General features: G+C 42.5%; 1 protein-coding gene across 1 annotated transcript; it reads right to left on the reverse strand.

Moving 5' to 3' along the window:
* Positions 1-14,156: 14,156 nt before the first annotated feature.
* Positions 14,157-19,353, reverse strand: polr1f (RNA polymerase I subunit F). Its single transcript, XM_088928517.1, has 4 exons — positions 19,048-19,353; positions 17,672-17,813; positions 16,442-16,650; positions 14,157-15,433 (listed from the first exon to the last, which is right to left on the reverse strand). The coding sequence occupies exons 1-4, from the start codon at positions 19,335-19,337 to the stop codon at positions 15,076-15,078; spliced, it is 999 nt and encodes a 332-aa protein (XP_088784643.1). The 5' UTR covers positions 19,338-19,353; the 3' UTR covers positions 14,157-15,075.
* Between the last annotated feature and the right edge of the window lie 2,802 nt (positions 19,354-22,155).

A 22,155-nucleotide genomic window follows, 5' to 3' on the forward strand; every position in this document is an offset into this window, starting at 1 on the left:
GGAAGAGGGTGGTGGAGCCCAGAGGATTAGAGTTAGAGGGGTTCTCAGGAGGAAAAGCGAGGATCAGAGAGGCTGCTCTTAAGATGACAGGAGCACATCTGGGAGGAGATGACTCTGACTCTCAGCAGTATGGGAAGAGACATGAGCATCAGAGGAGAGAAGGAAGCCAAGAGCTCAGCATCATAGGTGCAAAAAAAGATACCAGCCACCATGGGAAGAGGTGACTTCTGACTTTTACTATACTTCCTTAAGCCAACTGAAGAAGAAACAACCACCAAAAGTTATCCAAAACCCCACCAAAAAAAAAGAAAAATCATAAACCCTCCCAAACACTATCTACAAATTCCTCTCTTTAGAAAATACAATAAAAATACAATACTCTTCTGCGTCTTATAGATGATGGGTGAGGTCTGGCCCAGCATGACCCAGGAGCAGGTCGAGAGGGCAATGCAGAGTAAACACTGTCCACATGATTGCAGTAGCAGTATTCAGTCCTCATAAATTAGTATAACACACTGAATTCTACATCATTAAATATCACAACAAAAGCTTATGAGTGTTTTGAATCATGGTACATTACCCAGAATTAGGTTTATTATGTACCCATAAAGTATTAACACATTTATGAATCACGTTATTGGTGTTTTAAGCGGAGTTTCTCAATCTATTCTGTGCTAAAAAAGCATCCTGCTATGCTGGAGGGAATGAAAGAGCTTCCAGTGTGTCCCTATCGGGCGTGTGTTTAAATCGCCTTACAAACACACTGAGTCATCCTCCTCAGTGGAGCGCCAGGACTGCCTCTCACATAAATCAGGCTGGTAACTGATCGCATGACGGAGCTGTGAGCGAGCAAGCTCCTGGGAAATGAGCAGCAGGGGGGTGGCGAACACGTTTCGGACAATGCAGCAGGCAGCCACATCCCCTGGCAGAGAGCTCAGCAGGAACATGTAGTTCAAAGGGCAAAAAGTCAATCGAATCTCAGTAGGATTCGCAATAAAGGATTTATCTGGCAAGTGTTTAATTTCAATGAAGGCTTTATATTTATAACACCGAGAAAGAATTTCAAACAATATCCATTGATTACTGAACTGGGAATCGGCTCATGTTTTGTAGGCAGTCTGAAAATGAGTCACTTGTTAGTATTATGAATTCCATAATCACTTGTCCGCATCAGTTAGGTTCAACGGGTTGCCTCTGCATCTGTATTCTACAACTGCTGTTTATGTAATTAAATGTACTTGATAAAGGAGCTGATTGTGTGGGCCAGTCAGTCAGCTTCAGACCAACTGTGATCAGCTGATTCCCACCTTCATCATGAGAAGATTTCCCATATACTGTAATCTTTTCTCCTTTGTTAATTTTAAATTAATAAGGTAAATATGTTCATATTTAGTTGATTTACATTATACTGAGATCTTTGTATTATCTTGCTGTGTTTTATTTGTCCATGACATCTTTATTTACAGCATTGTCTGTTCTGGTTTTGTTCCAGCCTGATTAAATAAGTTAACTAACCTACAGTATGTAGTTCAGAGCTACAGTGAAACAAATACCAGAGAAAGCCAGGTCTCACTAGGTCACTATATGTAACCTATTCACAGTTTAGTGTTAAAGCGCTGGAAACACCAGCCCAGTTATGGCCTTTAAACCCACTGGAGATTTTCCTTTACTAAAATGTTTCATTGTTAAATATTTGAAAAGGAACAATCTTTTTTAAATATTTAACTATAACGTTTAAACAAATATTCAAAAATGTGTTACAGGAAATGTTGTGGCCATACCAGAAAAACAAACGCAGTTGGTCATGTCTGGACTCTGACCCAGAGATGGATTCACTACCACAGTACATTTAAAACATTGAGCAATCAACAATTCACACCTGTAGCTGAAAATGAACTGACCACAGACTTTTAAATTCACCGGTTAGCTATCATCAAATCTTATTTTGCAGTCAAAACTCACAGTTAACAAAATAGTGTATACATGCAGTCACTGTTAAATAACACATGGATAGGAAGTTGCAAAAACATTGGTTGACAGTTCATGGTTATTGTCTGTATACTAGATGTAAAGGACAAGTACTGTAGACTGTAAATCTTCTGCATCTTGTTATTTCACCTTTCTGTCTCTGTATGTCTTATTGTAGCCTTTGTTCTTGTCATTAGCCCAATAGCCATCACTATACTGTCAAGTTCATTTCAGTACAAAGCTAAAATTTTGTGAGAGTACTAACACACTTCAGGATGCCAGTTACCACATACAGTGATTGCATTAACAGTGGAAAAACTTTCAGCATCGTTCAAGCATGCAGTGAACTTCTGTGTACTAATCAGTACATGGGAACAAGTAAAAGGTTTATTCCCTGCTGAAAAGAGAAGAAAGGAAACGCAATGTTTCGGCTGTGGAGCCTTCTTAGTGTGTGAGCGGGTGTTATATAAAGTATATAATTTTGAATGTAAAAATGGAATCATGCATATAAGGCTCTTATTTAATCAAATAAAAAATAAAAAACAAGGACTGCAAACATTCCATCGATAAAATATGTAATGCAAAATGCCAAGGTGCCAAAAGTTCAAGAAATGCTCACATGAAAATCTATTTGCAAAAAAATAAGAAGTTCTTTGAAGGGAGTTGTACAGGTCAAACTGTGGGAACACTTAACATTTTTCTGACTTTTAACTTTTGGACACATGTGAAGGACCAATCATCATAGACAGTCCCCAGGATAATTATGTGAGCCCATATAATACCAATCAAGTCTTCAGGCAAGCCCTACACTGATGGCCACTTCCAATAAAAAGCTCCCTCTTTCATGTGCTGGGTTCAAAGGCAGGTCTGGAAACTCTGACAGAGGATAGGATGGCCAGATTCAGTTAGTATGGCCGTGTCTCATCAGCTGTAGGCTCCTGCAGTAGGCCTGTACAGTACGTACAAGATCACACTGATCTAGGTCTCCTGGCCCTCCTTTTTAACACATGACCAATGTAGAAACATTGTTCATTTTAGTTCACATCAGTGGAAATGTTCTTTTAGAAACTGACTACACAGGTCATTCTTAGATGATCTGTAAAATTTGAAGTTCTTCACCATGTTTTCAAATTTCTTTATCTCGCATATACAGTAGTAAAAGTAGTATACTGTACAGTGCAAAAGGTTTTCCTCATTGTTACAGTACAGGTATCTAAGACGTGGCTCTTGTGACATTTTGTCGAACTGAAAAGTAACCTTTAGTATACTGTATACAGTAGCAGATTAGCAGCACTTGAAACTGCTAATTTAATCAGGATTTGGGTGTAAATCAATCAGATTGTAATAATTTTGTTAAAAAATACGTTAAAAGAAATGTTGTAATGATATGAATGTTTAAAATGCCTTGACTAAACATTATGCATTGAAATGATTGCATTCACCAGAGGTAAATATTGTAATATACTGTAATTGTTAATATACTGTCACACGTTTAACAAGAATTACCACAGACACGCACTGTAAACCATTACACTTATTTGTATGGGTGTTTGTACAGAACTTGACTTTTATAGTGAATCGTCAACAATATTCAGATGAAAACTACCTTGTAGACTGTAGGAATCGCCGGGAGATAATGTATTGAGAATTGAGATGCAGAATTACTCCGAAGTGTGTCTGGGCAGGCTTGAGTCAGTATTATGCAGTGTTATGACTGAAGCACAATAGGAATGTAGAAACACTGACCCCCCTTCCACTCCGAGCCACAAAGTGTCACTCACTCTGAATGCAGCCTAAACACCTCCTTACCTTGTGTCTGCTTCCTCTGTTGATGCATCTTCTAAGCCGCAATTTGTATCACATTCGGTGGAGATTGTTCCTTACTCACACAACACATTCAATACCACACTACCCTCGAGGATTCAACGCTCAGTGCCTCACCTGATCTTTTCCACACTAGACTGGATAAATTACAATAGTGATACTTCTTGAAGAATTCATCTGTGATGTGCTTTCTTCAGCTCCCCATGCACTGTACACTGGTGTACAAACAGAGTAGCTTTAAACAAGACTGATCATGGATAAGTTACTTTGAAACGCTGAGCCCTGACCTGCTCTGATAGGCTAAAATAATTGAATGTCTTTGGTCTTGAACACAGCAAGTCCTGACTGTATGAGACCAGAGACCTGATTCAAATATTTTTAATACTCGAAGGCAAACAAAGTTAAAACCCATGATCTTCAGAATCAGCAATGAAGAGGCACATTGTTATGCGAAGGGTTGTGAAAGTCTGGAAACTACCCAGCCGTGATGCTGGTTACCTGGATTCTTATAAGAACCAGCTTGGCGAGATCCTTGAATCAATTAGCTACTAGCAATGAAATGGCCTTTTATGTTTGCAAACTGTCTCAAATTCTTCTAAAAGAAATAAGCAATACAATTCTGGCACATGCTGTCCAAAAGTATCCAATGTAATAAAAAATAATTGTGGTTAGTTATATGGGCATTCTTAAATTTAACCAGAAAATAAAATTACTTTATGACATCAGTTTGTTTCAAAGAGTACACGGATAAAGTTATGCCAAGTTACCTATTGTGCAAAGAAGAAAAGACTGCAGAAGAAAAACAACTGACAATGTTAAGATGCTTTGGGAGAATTAAGGACAATTTACAACTGTAATCCATTTAATTTTTATAGCACTTTTCACCCCAACTGATCTTGGGATGTTTTACATTTAGGAGGGCACCCAATTCGACCAGCTCCCACTTGAGTGAAAGACAGCAGCCACTCTGCACCAGCAGCTCAGGTAGAGGAGAGAGAAATGACTTCACCTGTGGAATGTACAGGGCCCTTTAGGGAGGTCAGACCGTTCAAGCCCAGAGAGGAATTTAGCCAAAGACACTGGGGTTAACACCCTTACTCTTATGAGCACTGCTGTGGGATCTTACAAAAATACTGTTAGAAGTGTGCTTTGAACCCTTAGACAATTAACCTTCAGCCTCAACCAAAATGGAAAATAAATGTTGTTTACATAACAGCGATACAGAACAAACACACAGGAATGCAAATACCTACAATAATGAGGCAATTAACGTTTTGTAAACCAGTCGTGGACCTGCTGGCCTGCTGTGTTGCTCACAGCAAGCGGAACAAAGCCATGGCGTGCTGTGTGGGTAAGCCGATGACTCACAGTGACTATCAGGTGGAGCCAGGATGTTGTGCTCTGCTGAGCTAGCTCAGCAGGGAACCATGTTTCAGCCCACTCAGATTTCCTACAAACAGAACCATTTTTCAGAGCAAAGGTCCGATTCTCAAAGGCTTTCTTTTTTGTTTGCTAATGGCTTCACTATAAGTGACGCTGGACAGCAACTACAGTCTGCAGAAACTGTACTGTACCACAGAAACCGATTTGTATCCAGGAGTCACTGCAGCTGCTGTCCTCATGCTTACAATAAGCAAAACCCATGAAAGATGAGTATAACAGCCAAACTTCAAAGAGGACATCTCTCTGGCACCGTTTGAGTCAGTGTCTCTTCACTGTTTCTCTCACCCACTCTAAACTTTACAACACACATTGATCTCAGAAAATAAATTATCATCCCATCTCGGGCAAGATCCTACAGTTGATCCTACAGTGTTTCTTTCTGCACACTCCCCACGGGGTGTTACTGCAGTTCTGCAGTAATGACACAGTCTTGCCCTTAAATGTTAAAGCATTCCTTCCTTGCCAGTGATGCTGGATACCCTACTCGCTGTACCTGCAGGCCCCCATTCTCGAGCCAAAAATCAACCCGAAGAAGAATTTTTTTAGACTCAGAACTGTATTCCACTGCTGCTTCCCTGACGCTGACTTCCTTTCTGTTCCCTGGATCAGAAAAAGATGATTTCTCTGCTTTTCAGGGTGACCCCTCAGCTGGAACCTTTTTCCCAGAACCCCCCTTGCCCCTCCATCTCATACCGCTGACCACCTAATGTGCCCAACCTACTTGTCTACAGCTCCCATAACCCCCCACAGCGACCACTCACACCAGCCCCTTCTCCAGTAACAGGAGCTGCTGCATCACAGGCCAACATTCATCCAGTGCCAGGTATATACAGGGCCCCTCGGGCCACTTCGGAATCACCCACAGAACATCTTGTGTGTCCAGTACCCTCATGTGCTGGATCTCCCTGACATTCACATCAGTGAGACAGGAAGCAGACTGGCACAGAGCCATGAGGATCAAGAATCTCTAAGCTGACAGTCCCCCATCTCACCCCTCCCAGCCATGATTCCACTCACCCTTCTGCCTGCATCTTTTTATAGGGATTTCTGGACTCCTTCTCCAGAAAAACTAGAGGCTATGGTCATCCTTAATTTCCTTGCATCCTATGTTGACCTTTCTCTCAATGAAAGATTCATCTCTTTAAAGAACTTGGCTCAGCAGCCAAAATGTTGTGCATCTTCTTTCTGCTTTTTTGTGTGGAATTAACATTTACTAGTTCCTTAGATACATCGTGCACCTAAAGAATGCACTTAATTAAAATATTATCGTGCATTGAAATGTCATAATTACCAGTCCATTTGCATGGTAAATTTAGTGCACCGTGTTCCACACAGAAGGTCAGTTAGACTGTTACAATTACACTGAAATTATGACACACTGAGACCAGTAGCAATTCTGAATGTTCTCAGATCCTTCTAATCTTCCTTTTAAAGCACTTAGCTGGTCAAGAGAGCAGTATAAATTAGAGATATACTTAGTATAAATCAGTGAGGTTCTTGTTCCAGACTCTGTGTGTCATACAGGGGAACCAAACAAAGTATATCAAATGAAAGACTAGATAACTCTACATTGAAACTTTTGGTTACAATCAAAGCAAAAACATACATACTGTGTTTTACACAGTACTTAGTGGAAATTGCATGTTCAGCATCTGATAGCTGTGTTGAAAAACGGTAGAGAATAATACAATTACTTGAGTATGTACTGTGTCTTACTGCATTTTAACTGATTTGTGTAGGTGTTTGTAAAAGAAGATCTTCACTTCATTCACATCCTTAATATCAGATCTTATTATCAACTTAGACAAAATTAATGACTGGGAGGACATCTAGATAACGTTTAATGTAATTGAAGCAATGTACTTTATGAAAAAGATCTTGGAGATTATGCCCCAGTTAGAAAGGTATAGAATTATGGCTACTGGCAACCCTTATCAAATTAGATGGTCCAAATAGCCTCCTCTCATTTGTAGTTTTGAATGTAAGCGCAGACTTCACATATCGTCAAGAAACAGCAGAAACATTTAAAAAATGATCCTTTGACCAAAATAAATTGGATGCTTTGAAGATATTTTATATCCAGTACATTTACATACACTGTTCTGGGCTGCTAGAATAAGAGATATTCCTTCATTCTGTGAGAAGCAGAACAGGGAAAAGTTAATCTTCCAAATAATCACAGCCAATACAGCTGATGAATACCAGGGCTGAAGTTTTCATATACTCTCAGGACAAAACGTTTTTCAAAATGTAAGGGTTTGTATTCCAAAACCCAGCACCACTTGGCTTGAAGTGGAATGTGAATCTTTTTTGTTCTTGATTAATGTTCTTACTGTTGGAGTGTCTGTGGTATAATAGATCGACCGTGACAGTTCACGCTAGTGTTACATTTCTGCTTTCCTGTGCTCCTCTGACACCGCACTGAGTCACACAGGGCCTCGCCTTTGAGACGGTCTGAGCACCAAGAAAACGAGGTGCCTCAACATTCACACAACAACTGCTTTTCTTGAGACCCAAAACTCATGCACACCTTCCCAGTGCTACTGTCAGTGTTCACAGTGTGGTGCTCATGCCAATGTCAATCATGCCATTCCAAGAGCACATTATTTTGTAGTTCCATAATGGCTTGAACGTCTTCATTTGGATCCAAAAAAATCAAATACATAGAGCAGTTGCAGGATTTCTACCAGTTGGATTGAGGCGATTTCCTCCAAGATGCTGATTCTTCTTATCCCTCTGGAAGGATTGGAGAGCTCATCCGAGACTCACCACAGTGTTCCAAACAAATCCAGTGGCAAGAGATGGTGTAACCTTCCCTTATTAGGGTGAAACCTGCTTAACAAGCAGGGAAAAACCAGGAGAAGGACCTTAAACCAATGTAAAGGTTCTTCAGTTTAGTGGAGGAAGAAGCATTGTACTGTGCTGTGGAATTATCCTGGTAATGTCCATTGGATTCAGTACCTTGCTTCCATTCAACATCGCCAGGGTGTTTGAACAGACCCCCAAAGCATGAGTTGTGCTGTTTTTTTAGATTTTTAGTCTGCCACGTGCTGTTTATCATCAGAAAGAGCACTGTGCTTTTTTGAAGCCACGCTTGGTCAGAAAGTGGGAGGTGTGCCGTAAAGCCAGGGCACCCAAGATGCTTAGAGGCAGGTGTATCTCATGCTGCTGCTAAAGCAGAATACTGATCCAGAGACACCACGGCAAATATGTCGGCCGTTTTCCAAGTGGGGCCATTTTTGTAAATTGCTGTTAGTGGTAATGGACTTTCCTCTTGACCTACTGTATCTCTCACCAGTTTCCTATCACTCACAATGCATTTCTCCAACACTTCTTCAGTGCAGAGGTCTTCAAGAAAAAATCATCAGGAACGTATATCACTACATAACAAATAACTAGTTCTACAGAGCACCCAAAGCAGATTCATGCTAGTCAAGCTGGCAAGGCTAACATTTAGCTTAGAAGACTAGAACAACAGCTGCAGCCTGTCATAACCCAGCTTGATCACATTGTCACATAAAAAGAGACCCATCAGCGCATGAAGGTAACGTGACTCATAATCATGTTATCCTGCCACTGCTATATGTCTTTGTGTACACATCATGTGTTCATACTGTATGTGGTTGTGAAATTTATTATTTAAAGAGGTTAATGGGTCTCCCCCTGTCCTTGAGCCTGTTAAAGGTAGTGTGATCACCTAGGACTCCCAATTGCCTTGAACTCAGCCTCTGGGTGTGGAGTAATTTGCCAAGGACAAGTGCGCACCCTGCATTATACATGCACCTCTCTTCTGTACCAATGCTGACATGCTCTGTTATTGCACTGTTTCATATTTGGTGTACAGAAAATGAGGATGATATAAATCATGTGCTGTGATCGTTAAAAAGCATTAGGACTGTCGTTGGCGCCTGCACGTAAAGACACTGGTGACGGCAGTGTGAGGAGGTGTGGCTCTGGCTTCCACACAGGCGGGCCGGCCTCAGGCCAGGCAAGTGAACTCCGGCCACGGGAGAGCCGGGAGAGTGAGGGGCTGGGCAGTGGGATCTCTGCATCGGCTCAGAGATACACGTTTGAGGGCTTCTGGTGCACCAACGTGGTTCCACTGGTAAAGGGCTGCAGGTTGAGCTGTATAAACTAGACATCGCTGGTTCGATCCTGGGTTGCGTCGCTGTCCAACTGTGATCAGGATTCCCCCAGCAGAGGCTTGGCATTCATCAGCCAGGGCTCCCTTGATTGCGAGTGATATAGCGCCCCCTGTAGCTGGTCTGGGCGCCTGCAGGCAAGGGGGGCTGTCGGTGGCGGACACGCCTCCGCCCCTCTTGCCGCTCTGCTGCCTGCGACGGGCGTGTTTCCTCTATCTCCCCGCCGCGCGGGTGGCTGTAGGACTGCAGCTCTGAGCCCTGAAGTGTCAAAGCAGACGATGGGTGGAAAGACGGATGTTAAAGGAGGAATATTTGTAACATGAAGAACCATCGACTTCATCTTTATAGGAAAATTCAGATGTTGAGTATTTTTTTTAATACTAGTAAATTACATGAACCTGCCAGCTGCACTCCAGCTGGGGAGTTGGGTCTCTTCTTTTGGGTGATAACTGACTCGAGAGGCGAACTGTCACAAGTGAAGAGCGAGGCGCCTCTCACTGGAGGGACTCACTGGAAGAGCTTACTGTATAATTGGGAGTTTAACTTCTTAGTTCAGTTTTCTACATGTTGTTGTTCGGGTGCAGTTGCAACGTGATGGCGAGAATACTTTTTCTCCTGGATGTTCCAGGAACTTATTTTAAAGTGAGAAGAAAACTTGTCTCATTTGTGTAGGAAACAGTCCTTTAAAGTGGACATTTTTATTGTAAGAACTTAAAGTGGAAAAAAACTCTCAAGATCTTCAGTGCAATCTGTTCAATACCTCTGCCATCTTCTCTTTTAGGTCAGAGCTCTTACAGTTCAATCTGAAGAAATCAGATGAGTTGACTGTCAATTAATTTGAGAATTTTGAATACTTGTGTCATGTCCCCTCTTTATTTTTCCCTGCTCAAGACTAAAAAGGTTCTGTTCCCTGAGCCTGTGTAGAACGTTTCCTTAAAGCCCCAATATCCGGTTGTTCTTCTCTGAGCTGCATCCAGAATGGAAATATCTTTTCTCTACTTTGGTGACCAAGACTGTACACAATATTCTAAATGAGTTTTAAAAGTCTTGTGCATTACGCAATTTGAATATGACACTCCTTGATTTAAATTGTCCACTTTCAACAATCTTTGTTCGATTTTAACTTCCACCCCACATTGTCTACGTTTACTGTAAATGATATCAGCTCAGACACCAAGGACTTTTTGTAAGTAGCCTATTCTAGCTCCTTGTTTCCCATTTTGTATTTATAATAATAGTTTTTACCATTTGCACACCATATCCTGCATTAAGTCGTCTCTCACGTTTGCCCAGCTGTGAAATTCAAGTGCTTTTGAATTTCATTTGCTGCTTCTAGAGTGTTTGCTAGTCCTCCCAATTTGATATCATCTGCAAATTTGACTAGTTTACTATTCTATAATCTGCTGTAGATCTTTGACATAAATGAGGAAAAGCAGTGGTCCCAGTATAGGTATCTGTGGTACTCCACCGATTACATCACCTCATTTTAGATTTTCATCTCTTGTCTGTAGCCTGTCTTTATTTTAAAATCCAATTCTCAATCCAAACAGCTGCATTTCCCCATCTGTGATGGTGACCTTTATAAAAAAATTGGTTATTAAATTATTAGCTTCTTGTATTCTTTTTAACAAAATTTGTAAATAATATAAATATGCATTTAAAGGAAGTTTTGCAGTGAGGCAGGTCACTTAAATCAAGCCTGCACTGGTTAAATATGTTCCAGTTAAACTAAAGATACCATGTGCTGCCTGTCTGAGAAAACGTATGGGATCTACCAGTATGAATATTTTCAACAAATGTCTTTGGGAAACCGCTGATAAAGTCAGACAAACTGAGGAATGAAGCCTGAAACATGAACAGGTGTATATATAATTCAGATTCAGATGGGAGAAGGGAAAGTTTTTGGCAGACATTTCTAATGCTTACTTCCTTATGTCTCGTATACAGTATGTGAACTTACAAGAAGAGCATGTACATGTGAATTTCTGTGACCCGAGCCAGACACAAAGTTGGAGGGGAGGAGGGAAGAGTCGATTTTAATCCTTAAGTTCAATTTCATTTTTTCCTGCACCTCCCAGATTTCAGAAACGGCAAGCTCTGTTTCGTGTCAGGAGGTCACCTCAGCAATATACAGCTGGCAGTTCCTTACAGATGGGGCTGTACATCAGGGCTGCTTCAACCGATTTATTTCACCAGCCCCCACACCGTATTAATCATCCGGCCACAGCGGCGTCGGCTAGCGGAGCCGGCTCAGGCGCGTCAGGTGGCTACAGCCCGGCCGAGGAGCATGTACAGGTGATGGAAAAACACGGGGCAAACAATTCAAAGCACAAAGCTTCGCTGGCGGCCAGCCTAAAACTGAAGAGCAGGAGGGAAAAAAACAACATTCTCATAGGCTGTCAGTCTTTGGGGGGGGGAAGCAGCCAGAGTAGTGCGTTCTGGGAACCGCCACACGTTTTCAAAAGCAAAAATAAAACTGAAATTTATCAGTCTGCCGAGATTTTCTCAAGCACAAAGTTGAACCTTTTCCAGTGGCTCCTTGAAGATCCTGGCAAGACTAGTGAAACCTGCCTCTCCATGTGTCAGGCCTGTCAGGTGATAAAAGCCAAGAACCAGGTACATGAAAGGCTCCACTGCTAATACATTTCAGAGAGAATGTGCTCTGGAGCTTCTAGATTTACAGCGGTAATGAAGCAGTGGATTTACAAGCAGGGACACACTTTCTTTGAGCTCCAAAGTCCTCCAAGGGACAAGACACGGCAATAAATCTGCACCACATATTACCCTGAAAAAGAAAAGCACTGGTATCATTCAAAACGCAGAGCTTTCAAGCAATAAAAACGCTATACAAAAATTAAATTCTGATGAGAATTGTACTAAAAGAAGCCTAAAACATGTCAACATACGAATGGGAACACAGGCAAACCACGAGCTAAGAGTCCACGAAGAGTTCTCAAAGACAAGCAGGCCTCGACTTCGAGAAGTGTCGAAACAAGGACGAAGCTGTGTGATTCACTGCAGACCTGCTCAGTTACTCCACTTCCCTAACAGGCCCCACATTCGACACCACAGACCTCACTGAGAAGTACAAATCAATTCAGTTGGCGTTTGAAAAACAGAACGAACAAATAATGGTCAAACAGATCCTTTTACATTTCACCTGGATGGCGAAGAGTCAGAGTTTGGATGTGCATATTAGAGTTCAGGGGCACTGCGCTGTAGTGTACTCGCCTTCAGATCAGACGTTCAACCAGGACTGCTGTACCTGGTCATTAAAGAACCTAAAGGACTGTGCAAAACAAAAAGGGGTGTTAAGCCTGCAGCCCCGAATGACCAGGGCGTTGTCCCAGTTTGTTCTCCATGCTTCCAGGATAGGCTGCAGGTTGCTAAGACTCCTGCCATGAATACGAAGCACCTCTGAGATTGTGGGCGATGAGCTTCTCATGATGGTTAGCAGGGGCACCACTGCAGGAAATGTCTCGGCTTCAGAGGACATACTAAGCTGAGATCCTGGCTGTACTCCACTCGGGATCTGCATACAATCGGGCTACCCTAAATGATCTCCTTAATTCAGGAAGCAAAGAAATTTCTCACTCCTGATTGGCTGTGCAGGCAGGCTGAAGAAGCTCACACCTGAAGAAGTCTTCACGGCCGAAACGTAGTGTTTTCTTTCTTTTCAGCATGGAATAAACCCGTTAACCATTCCTGTGCAGGGAGGCTGCTGTGTGTCACCCAGCTGAAGCTGAAATGGAATGGGTGTCCCCTTATGTCAAGTGCTTTAGGATCCCTGGTGATGACAAGTGCTGAGTAGATGCAGAGTATTATTCTTCAACACGACATGTTAATCTTGTACCACATACAGCAGATGCGGTCTGTGCTACCACTTCTTTACGAGAATGAAGGGAACATTATTGTGGAAATGCAAGAGTTTACAAAACATTATTTCAAACTAAAGAGAAGCAAAACTTAAGCATGTATTACTTAACAGTAGTTTCCCATGGTTTCTAAAAAGCATTTCTCAGAACTATTAGACCACTATATTTACAATGCCACATTTTTTTTTACTTAATAGCTGCAGAAAGTCATTTGAGTGCTTTTTATATTTTGCAGTGGGGGTGGATCAGTCTCTTACAGGATGACGCCTAGGGTGAAATACCTGCCAAACGGCTGGTGTTCCTGGGGAATTCTGGTTCTGAGTCACAGTGCATTTGTGGGGTTTGGAAAAGCCTTGTACATTTCCTGTCCAAACAGTAACTATACACCCCCGATCTCCAAGAGCTAGAACCTGAAAAAGACATTGATAAGTCCAAAGCCATAAGGGGCTTGTGCCAGGAGAAAATGCATTGCAGGGAAAGATCAAAGCCATTTATTGTCTATTAAAGACAGCTTCAGACCTCATCGGGCTAAACTGGAAAGAAACATAACAGACTAGTCTCTCCAATTTAACAATGAAGTATCCTAAGATCCTAAGAGTGATCTACTGGAATTCTTATCCACAGCACGCTGAAGAGGCTCGGTCAGTCTTGACCATTTATAAAATTTCTTTCTTTCCCCATTAATAAAAAAATGCATCTTCCACAGACAGAACACTCTTGCCATTAAAGAGCACAGGGCAGTCTGAAAGAGTAGGAATGCCAATGCTGGTGTCCTGGCTGAACTCATGAAGCACTATTTTTTCACTTCTATACACAATGACCTATTTGAAAAACATAACTACAAGGAATTAATTAGCACATGTAAAGGTCTGGCACACTTCAAAGACCGCATGACTGAAAATACAATATTTAGTTTACAAGCCCGGTTTATTTTGACAAAACAGATCTATGAGACACAAAGAAGTAATTTAATTCGTCAGTCAGTCATTCTTCCTGTCAAGCACACAAGCCCAGACCATAGAGCAGGAGAAAAGCACGTTCTTCCTTCGGGCAGTTTTCAATATGAACTTTCTGGACAGGGAACACAGGAAAGCATTAAACTGCAAACTCCTTTGTTTAAATAACTTTAGAGGACTGTCAGTTTTGTCAAGCTTTGGAAAGACGACAGAGCGTAAACACTTTTAAACTTGTTTATACAAGAGGTATTTCCTCACTTTGCTATTTTCTTTCACTGACAGTAAAATAGCAGCAATTGGCTATTATTTATTTATTTGCGTTCGCTAATTTGGTGCTGTAATCAAGTGTCCATGTGGAAATGGTCTGGCTCCCCCAGTGCGTTACAAGCTGGGACAGAGCTGACCAGCTCTGTGTGCAGATGGAGAGCAGGCAGGCAGCCAGGGAGCAATGGAAACCTTCTGATGACAACTGCACTCGGAAACATCTGCTGCGCCCTGGTGGAGAGTCCGGGGACCTACAGGCAAGGAGACGTACTCGCCGGCAGCTCACACTGCGATCCTTATCGCCTCGGCCTACACAGGCAGGGCTTGACCCACACCTGCCAAGACAGGAAGCACCTGTACAGACCTGCAAGGCTTCCTCCAGCCTCCCCAGCAGTGCCTAGCGGACGCCAGTTCTGCCACAGCAGCACGGCCCCCCCCGTGCGTCAAGAGCCCTCCCTCTGCGGACGGCCGAGCACTCCAGCTGCACAGCGCTGCAGTGTTTGTGCCTCCTCCACTCTGTGCTTGGTGTTGTACGTCTCTCCTCACACAGGTGCTGGCATCAGCGCGGCAGGGGCACGTACCCCCCACCCCTCCGCCCGCCCCTCACGCACGCCGCTTCTTTTTGGCGCCGGGCGGGTTAGAGCCCCCGTCCGTCATCTCGTCGCCGCCAGACTTCTCCCTTCTCCGCTTGGCGCGTCTGTCGCCATCGCCGCGCTCCTCCCGCGGGCACGCCCGCTCGGGCTCCTCGTCCGCCGCGCGCTCCCTCTGCTTCTTCCTCCTCCTCCTCCTCCCGGGGCTCTCCGAATCGTGTCCGTTCACGCCCTCCGCGGCTTCCTCCCCCCTCCGCCGGTCCTTCTTTTTCTTCTTCTTGACCTTCACCTCTTCCGCACCCTGTTCCCCATCCACGACGTCCTCTTCCGCGGCTGCTTCTCCTTGCGGTGCTCCAAGCAGGCTGTGGACCCTTACAAGCAGACGGACACATCAGCCTCAGAGTCACCCTACAGCCCCCGTCGCCCGTCGCCTGGAGCTGCGCCACTCTCCAGCTCTTGCGTTATTTCTGAAAACGGCCCTGGAGCTGCTAAACGTCACCACTTCTAGACTTCAGGTCAAGTGCAACCAAGTTATTTTTAGTTTCTCTTTGACATGTTTACATTACAGTCTTAAAATATTTTAGCTGTGTGTAAGCACACCCCTGGCCCGAGACATAATTAACAACACTTAGAGGCATCGCTCGACCATTAAGGACTGTGGTGCCACCTAGTGGCACCCGATTAGAATGCAGCTAAACTTTTAAGAAGAACCTTTGTAATTTTTCTTTCTTGAAGTTGCTTCTTTTAAAGGTCGAATTGCCAATTTGAGCCTTTCAGAATGGCATTAATCCATTCAGAGGTTTTAGATGTAAATCCTGATTCTTCACATCGGAAGCAAGTACTTGGAAAAAGTCTTAGAACTGAATTAAAATTAAAAACACATTTCATTTATTGGCTGCACAAAAGCATTTCTGTTGTTGCCTTCAGGACTGATTTTTACCAAACCTACAGTAAGCATTTTTAGGTGCAAAGATTACAACCACAAAATGTTCTTCAAAGTTCTTCAAAATTCAAAGTTCTGTACAATATCACATGTAATACAGATACAAGAAGAAAAAAAAGTATTGACTTTGGAAAAACCAGAAGTATGAATGAATTGCACATAAGGGTCTCTAAGGGAATTTGTTCTGATTTGGAGTGTTTTTAGTTAGCAGAATTCTAGAAATATTGTAGCTTATTCAGTCATTTAGAACGCATCTCAGTAACATCAGTCTGTTAAGGTACTGTAGTCTAATCATGATTAAATAAAAAAATCTATAATAATAAATATCGATTTTTCAGCATTCAAACAAATCTCAGTAATGGCAATTTTATCAGTTGTACTAGAAACCACATTTTATGGCAATAAAAAATATGAAAACCTCGTTTCAAGTTCCTACCTGTTTTTCCCAAGGCTCCCCCTGATGAGCAGGACTCCGGCCACGTCTGCATCCAACTGGAAGACTTCGAACTCCAGGCTGTCGCCGACGTTCAGCCCCAGCCCCTGCCAGCTCTCCAGGGGCACCGGGGCAGGCTTTGGGATCGAGGCGTTGAAACAGCCATGTACCAGGCAGCCCACGTGATTGACTCCCACCTTGTTTATAACCCCCTTGAAGACAAATCGGGCTTTTCACAAAAGGAGCTCAACTACAGTTCAGGAAAACAGTCATCGTCAGACACAGGACAAACAAGAAAATAGATAACCTAAGACACTCCTCAGGAAAAGAGTGTTTTTAGGCCTTATTCACATCACCTAGAACAAAGGGTTCCCAAACTGGGGTCGACATATAATCAAATTATTTTATCTATATTATTCAGTTCTAAAAGTTTACATTTTCACTTCTTTTCATACTTTTTTTCCACTTTCGTGTTACTGTGGCTGCACTCCGCTGTTTTGGTTTAAGTGGTGGAAGAATAAACAATGTGACAGAGCCACGAAGATATTACTTCACAAGGACTTCAAGCACCCAGCATGACGGCCCACGGCACTCTGCCTCCTGCGATACCTCCCCATCCTTCACGCCTGAAGGAATACTCCAGTGTGCACTTCCCCGAGTCTGACCACACTCGCCAGACCCGGGTCACAGATTCCTTCGCTTCAGCGACTGATGCGATATTCGACCTGCAGTCACAGCAGGGCCTGATCGAAATGCCGATCGAAAAGAACCTGGCACTCAGACTCAATTCTCCGGCAGAGGTCTGGTTCTGCACGAGCCAGAAGAGCCTGTACAGGGCAGGCGTGTCCACTTTGAGAGCCCTCAAAACCAATCACCGAGCACAGACACATGTGGAGAATGGCATGCGATGAGCACCAACAGGAGGCCACACACTGAGGAGTTATACAGGAACAGCAAGCCCATCCTTCCCAGTAGAGAGGGGGTGTGTGGTTCTTATTGTGAATTGTGTTACTGTTACTTTACCTATTGTAATTAATAGGCTGTTTGTCACATTGCGTAAGTATGTTAAAAGAGCACAGCAGGTTGTGTGGGTGGGTTAAGTATGACGTTGAGGTGGGCGGTTCTCAGTCAGAGTGCATCCTCAAGACTGGGAATCTCTGAACAACAATACTCTCAAACCACCATGACTCACACTAACTGGTATTTCTGCTGGCAGCTAGCGGACATACGTACCACAAGTTTTTGTCCTTTTTTAGGCTGGAAGATAACGAAGGACGCTTCTATGTTCATATGGATATATCCTTGATCATCATAGATATGTCCATGTTCTCCCACAACTTTAATGTTGTCATAGGCGAGAGGAACACCTTTTAAACTAGAAGGAACACAAAACACAGATGCACAACATTGCTGTAAAGAGACTGCTTCAGAATATCCACTCAGGCTCGAAGAGTAAGCAGGAGAACGCAGCAGTTTAAAGATGTGTTCCTACTATTTCACTAAGTGAAGTGATCAGACGTTTAACACTCTCTGGAAAAGATGGAAGGAAACCCACTGACACTCATTAACTTCATGTGTTTTTGGCACCAATGATATCTTCAAACAGCTTAACGCTAACACTCCAGTCTTTTTTTGTTTTTTGTTCTTAAGTCACTTCCAGCCAAACCACTGGAAAAAAACAAGCATCTTACTATTGTAGTTCAAGTCGGTAGCTGCATCAGCATGCATAGGCTACAAAGGTTGTGTTTCCTTTCTTTTCAGCAAGGAATAAACCCATTACCTGTTCCTTTGCATCTTACTATTGTTATACATCTTACAACAGAACAATGAAATAATTTATAAAAGCACTATAAACTGTTGTGAATTGAAATGACAGCAAAATGTTTCTTGGGATCAGTTATATTTGCAGTACATCAGAAGGTACAGGTTTAAAACCACAATACAGAGGTCTATGACTTGGTTGTTTGAGTACTAAATAATAATAATTGCTTACACTTACATAGCGCTTTTCTGGACACTCCACTCAAAGTGCTTTACAGGTAATGGGGATCCCCTTTACCACCAGTGTGCAGCCCCACCTGGATGATGCGACAGCAGCCATAGTGAATCAGTCCGCTCACCACACACCAGCTATCAGTGGGGAGGAAAGCAGAGTGGCGAGTGGGGGGCATTCTGGCGCACTATGGCTGCCGTCACATCATCCAGGTGGGGCTGCACACTGGTGGTGGTGGAGGGGAGTCCCCATTACCTGTAAAGCGCTTTGAGTGTAAGGAATTATTATTATTATTATTATAAATAATTACACAAACTGCATTGAATTCAGAGCTCAAACGTCACTAAAGGCAGAAGGCACTGACCAGGCCCTCCAGGAAGCTAGTCTGAGACCCTGCTCTACCGCCTAAGTTGCAGATTCATTTAAGTCCAAATGTTCCGCCGTCACATTTACCCAGAAAGTGGACTGTTAATGCATGTAGGCAGGTATACTTGTTATATATACAGTACACATGCTCGATGTATCGATGCTGTAACTGTTCACGTCCAGCTTACCCGTCCTACCACACACCGATATATCACCGATAGTGACCATCCCCAGGCTGAAAGTTTCCTACCTTTCTGAATATTTCAGAAGTTCGGTGTTAAGCTGATCCTGGATTCCCGTCCTTTTCTTTCCTAGATACATCGGGGCAAGAGCGATGTGCCTCCGGTGAGTATCCACAACCAGGCAAGAGTAAGGCGCGTCTACCAGGTTACAGGCATCGGAAAAGGTCGGAATCAGACACGGTACGACCGGCTTCTGCTCCAAAGTCGGACCTTCTGGCGCAGCCGGTGGACTGGAGCTGGACACCGGAGAAGAAATCTTTTTTACCTTTTCGGTATCGTCCTGCTCCGCCGCCGCCATGCTGCCAGCTGCCGTAAAGTAGTTTTCCCCACAGCTCTCAACGTGGTGTCGTGCCAAACGTCAGGGGTTTTGAGGGGGAGGAGATGAGGGTGAAGAATTTAGTGATCAGTTGCAGTGATGTCCCCACCTGCTGGCCTGGTGGAGGCTGTGCCGTTCCAGTCGTGTGGGTTTGCGTTTTCTTGCGTGTTGCAGATGAATTCAGAAAAGTGACAGGAAACACAAACCCTGCCACAGCTCCAGGTTTTTCGTTGTCTAAAACAAAATAAGAAAATCCTTGTAAAGAAGCCGTCCTAATGGTTAGAAAAATGAAATGTTGGTTTTGAATTTGTAAGAGTATTTTAAGAATGTATTCGGGGTGTCAGGCTTTTAAAAATATTGAAATAACCCTTATTTACCAATTGTTTCAACCGTGTCACGTGCTTAAACATTACATCACAAAGCAAGCATTAAAAACTCAAATGTTAAACATTTGAACAAGTCAGGAAACACCAAATTATAAAAAAAATGTTAAACTATTATACAGCTGCGCTCTCTGAAGGGTTGCAGACAACATTTCAAATATCACAACTTCAATAATCACATTGAACAATCCAATTCAGTAATACGTTTTAGGCAAAATACAGATTAATCTGTAAGTTTCCATCTTTCAACACACACAACACAGTCCCCACCCAAAACTCACTCAAAAATGTGGATTTCAACGTGCTATTTGAACGTGTTTCTGCATCTAGTCTTGCTTAACATCAAAGGCACTGGGGACACTCTATGAGCTGCTATTATTTATCTCTATTAAATGATATTATATGTTATATATCTCTTGATGTAAGGAATGAGAACAGAGACACCGAGATATTACTGAATGTTAACAAATGACCAGTTATTAACTGAAGGAAATTGAATGGTCAATTCAACAGGACGTTCCTCCAGATAGGATCGTGACAAATTGTGTCAACCAACCTTTTGAATTTCTGCTCTTGTAACACTGAGCCCAAAAACCAGTTCAAAGAAAACTAAATTTACTAGCACCTGATGTGATGGGCTATTGAACAGTATTGATTTATACTAATGTACTGTATAAAAGGTGTCTGTTTCCATACAGTGGGTCAAAGGTCAGGTGAGAACAAAGTAAATGCCGGTCAAAGGCTACTGTATTAAGGAGATAGATGGCTGTTACTCTCAGAGCAAGAACATGAGGCCTGTAGCTGCGGGGCCTGTCTCCAAGCTCATATCCTGCTCTAAACAGCTGAAGGTAATAGAAGCACAAAAAAAGGGTATTACAGAACATGGCACATTCAATTAGCTTCTTCAAATGCCCCAGTAACAGAAGTCTTTTGTTGTACAAAATCAGAGAAAAAAATTGCATGGAAGAGGATATGGGTTTCTTCTTTGAAGATAAAATGCTATTTTTTTGTTATGAACTCATTCTCTTTAAATTTTAACCTCATGTGATGTGTAATCAATACCACTGAATGTACAAATCTTCCGTATTCAATATGTTATGGAATTCCATTGTAAAGTGCACTAAGAGTACGTTTATAAACATGGACATATGAATATAGACAGTAATTCCTCACCAGTGTGCCGAACAGATAAGATTACAGAATCCTGAGCCTGCGGGTTACTGTTACATTTGTACTGTCCTAATAATTTTCATAGTAGGATTATGAATTAGAGGAGACACTTGAGCTATCTAGCCCATCTGGTTGCTAGTAGCTAATTGATCTGAGGATGTTATGCTGCCATTTCCTGAAAGAAGCAATGATATTATTTTCAACAGCAAGGCTAGGTAGCTTGTTCCAGACTCCCAGGTGTGAGGTAATGGCAGGTGTTTAGATGCGAAGAGTATTGAGCTTCCAGATGAAAGGGCATTTATTCATTCATTGAATTATTTATTCATCAATTCATCCATGTTTAGTTCCATTTCATTTTGTTTGCGCAACGCTTTGTTCTTTCAGTTTATGCTAGATGTATCATTTGATTCATTTAATTTATCTTTACTTTACTGTCCCTGCATGATTGGACCTTGTACTTGATGAATATATTCTATATTAAAGTCACCCTGGATCAGGCAGTCTCACACTATGATGGCAGGATTCTGAAGGGGAGAAACAGTGGTCACTGTGCTCTGTGAGATGTTAGGTGTTTGAATGAGAAGCAGTGTTAGGTGACAGTTAACAATTCACAGGTCGATGAAAAGAGTTAAATGTTCTGTGCCCATTCCAGAAGCAGGAAGAACCACTGCAGGAAACACAGTTTTGAAAAATAAATATCACTTTTCAAAGATGTTTGGAAATGAGTTTTGTAATGCTGTACAGAAGACGATACTGTACATCTTGAAAGATTTGCTAACATACACTTAACTGATAACTTATCGTCGTTTATGCATAATTGTTGTTAGACACATAAAGTACAATACAGGTTTTGGATCAAATGTTGTCTCGTCATTTTGATTGATTATACATTGGTAAGGGAGTTGACGAGGCACAGTTGATGGGGTGCTTTATTGACTGTCAAGCTTCATGAACATTGAGAGAAATGAACCTGAAATGAACCACAGAGAAATCAGTGCTCTTGGTCCATGTTGGAGGCTGGATGAAAAAGGTAATCTTTAGAGGTGAATCATGGTCTTGTGTCAACCAACCGGATGGATGTCAGCGAGTGCAGACCACAGATGATAGGGAGGTCCATGTGTTATGTTCAGGGCTGGAGTGTCTAGTAGGACTAACTGAATTGAAGCTTTCCAGGACCAGGGTTGGAGAAACCAGGTCTAGTCACTGCCGAACTCCACTTGTAGAGTTTGATTGCAACCTCAGTACAG

This window comes from Atractosteus spatula, chromosome 12 (assembly GCF_055471065.1).
Source record: "Atractosteus spatula isolate fAtrSpa1 chromosome 12, fAtrSpa1.hap1, whole genome shotgun sequence".
In the NCBI taxonomy this organism is placed as follows: Eukaryota; Metazoa; Chordata; class Actinopteri; order Semionotiformes; family Lepisosteidae; genus Atractosteus; species Atractosteus spatula.

Bases quoted from the DNA above. Each gene is read 5' to 3' on its own strand.
- polr1f (XM_088928517.1), bottom strand. From the start codon at position 19,337: ATGGCGGCGGCGGAGCAGGACGATACCGAAAAGGTAAAAAAGATTTCT. The intron at 17,814-19,047 runs GTAGGAAACTTT...TGTTCCTTCTAG, and splicing joins CTTCTGAAATATTCAGAAAG to TTTAAAAGGTGTTCCTCTCG. The intron at 16,651-17,671 runs GTACGTATGTCC...TTTGTCTTCAAG, and splicing joins AAAAAGGACAAAAACTTGTG to GGGGTTATAAACAAGGTGGG.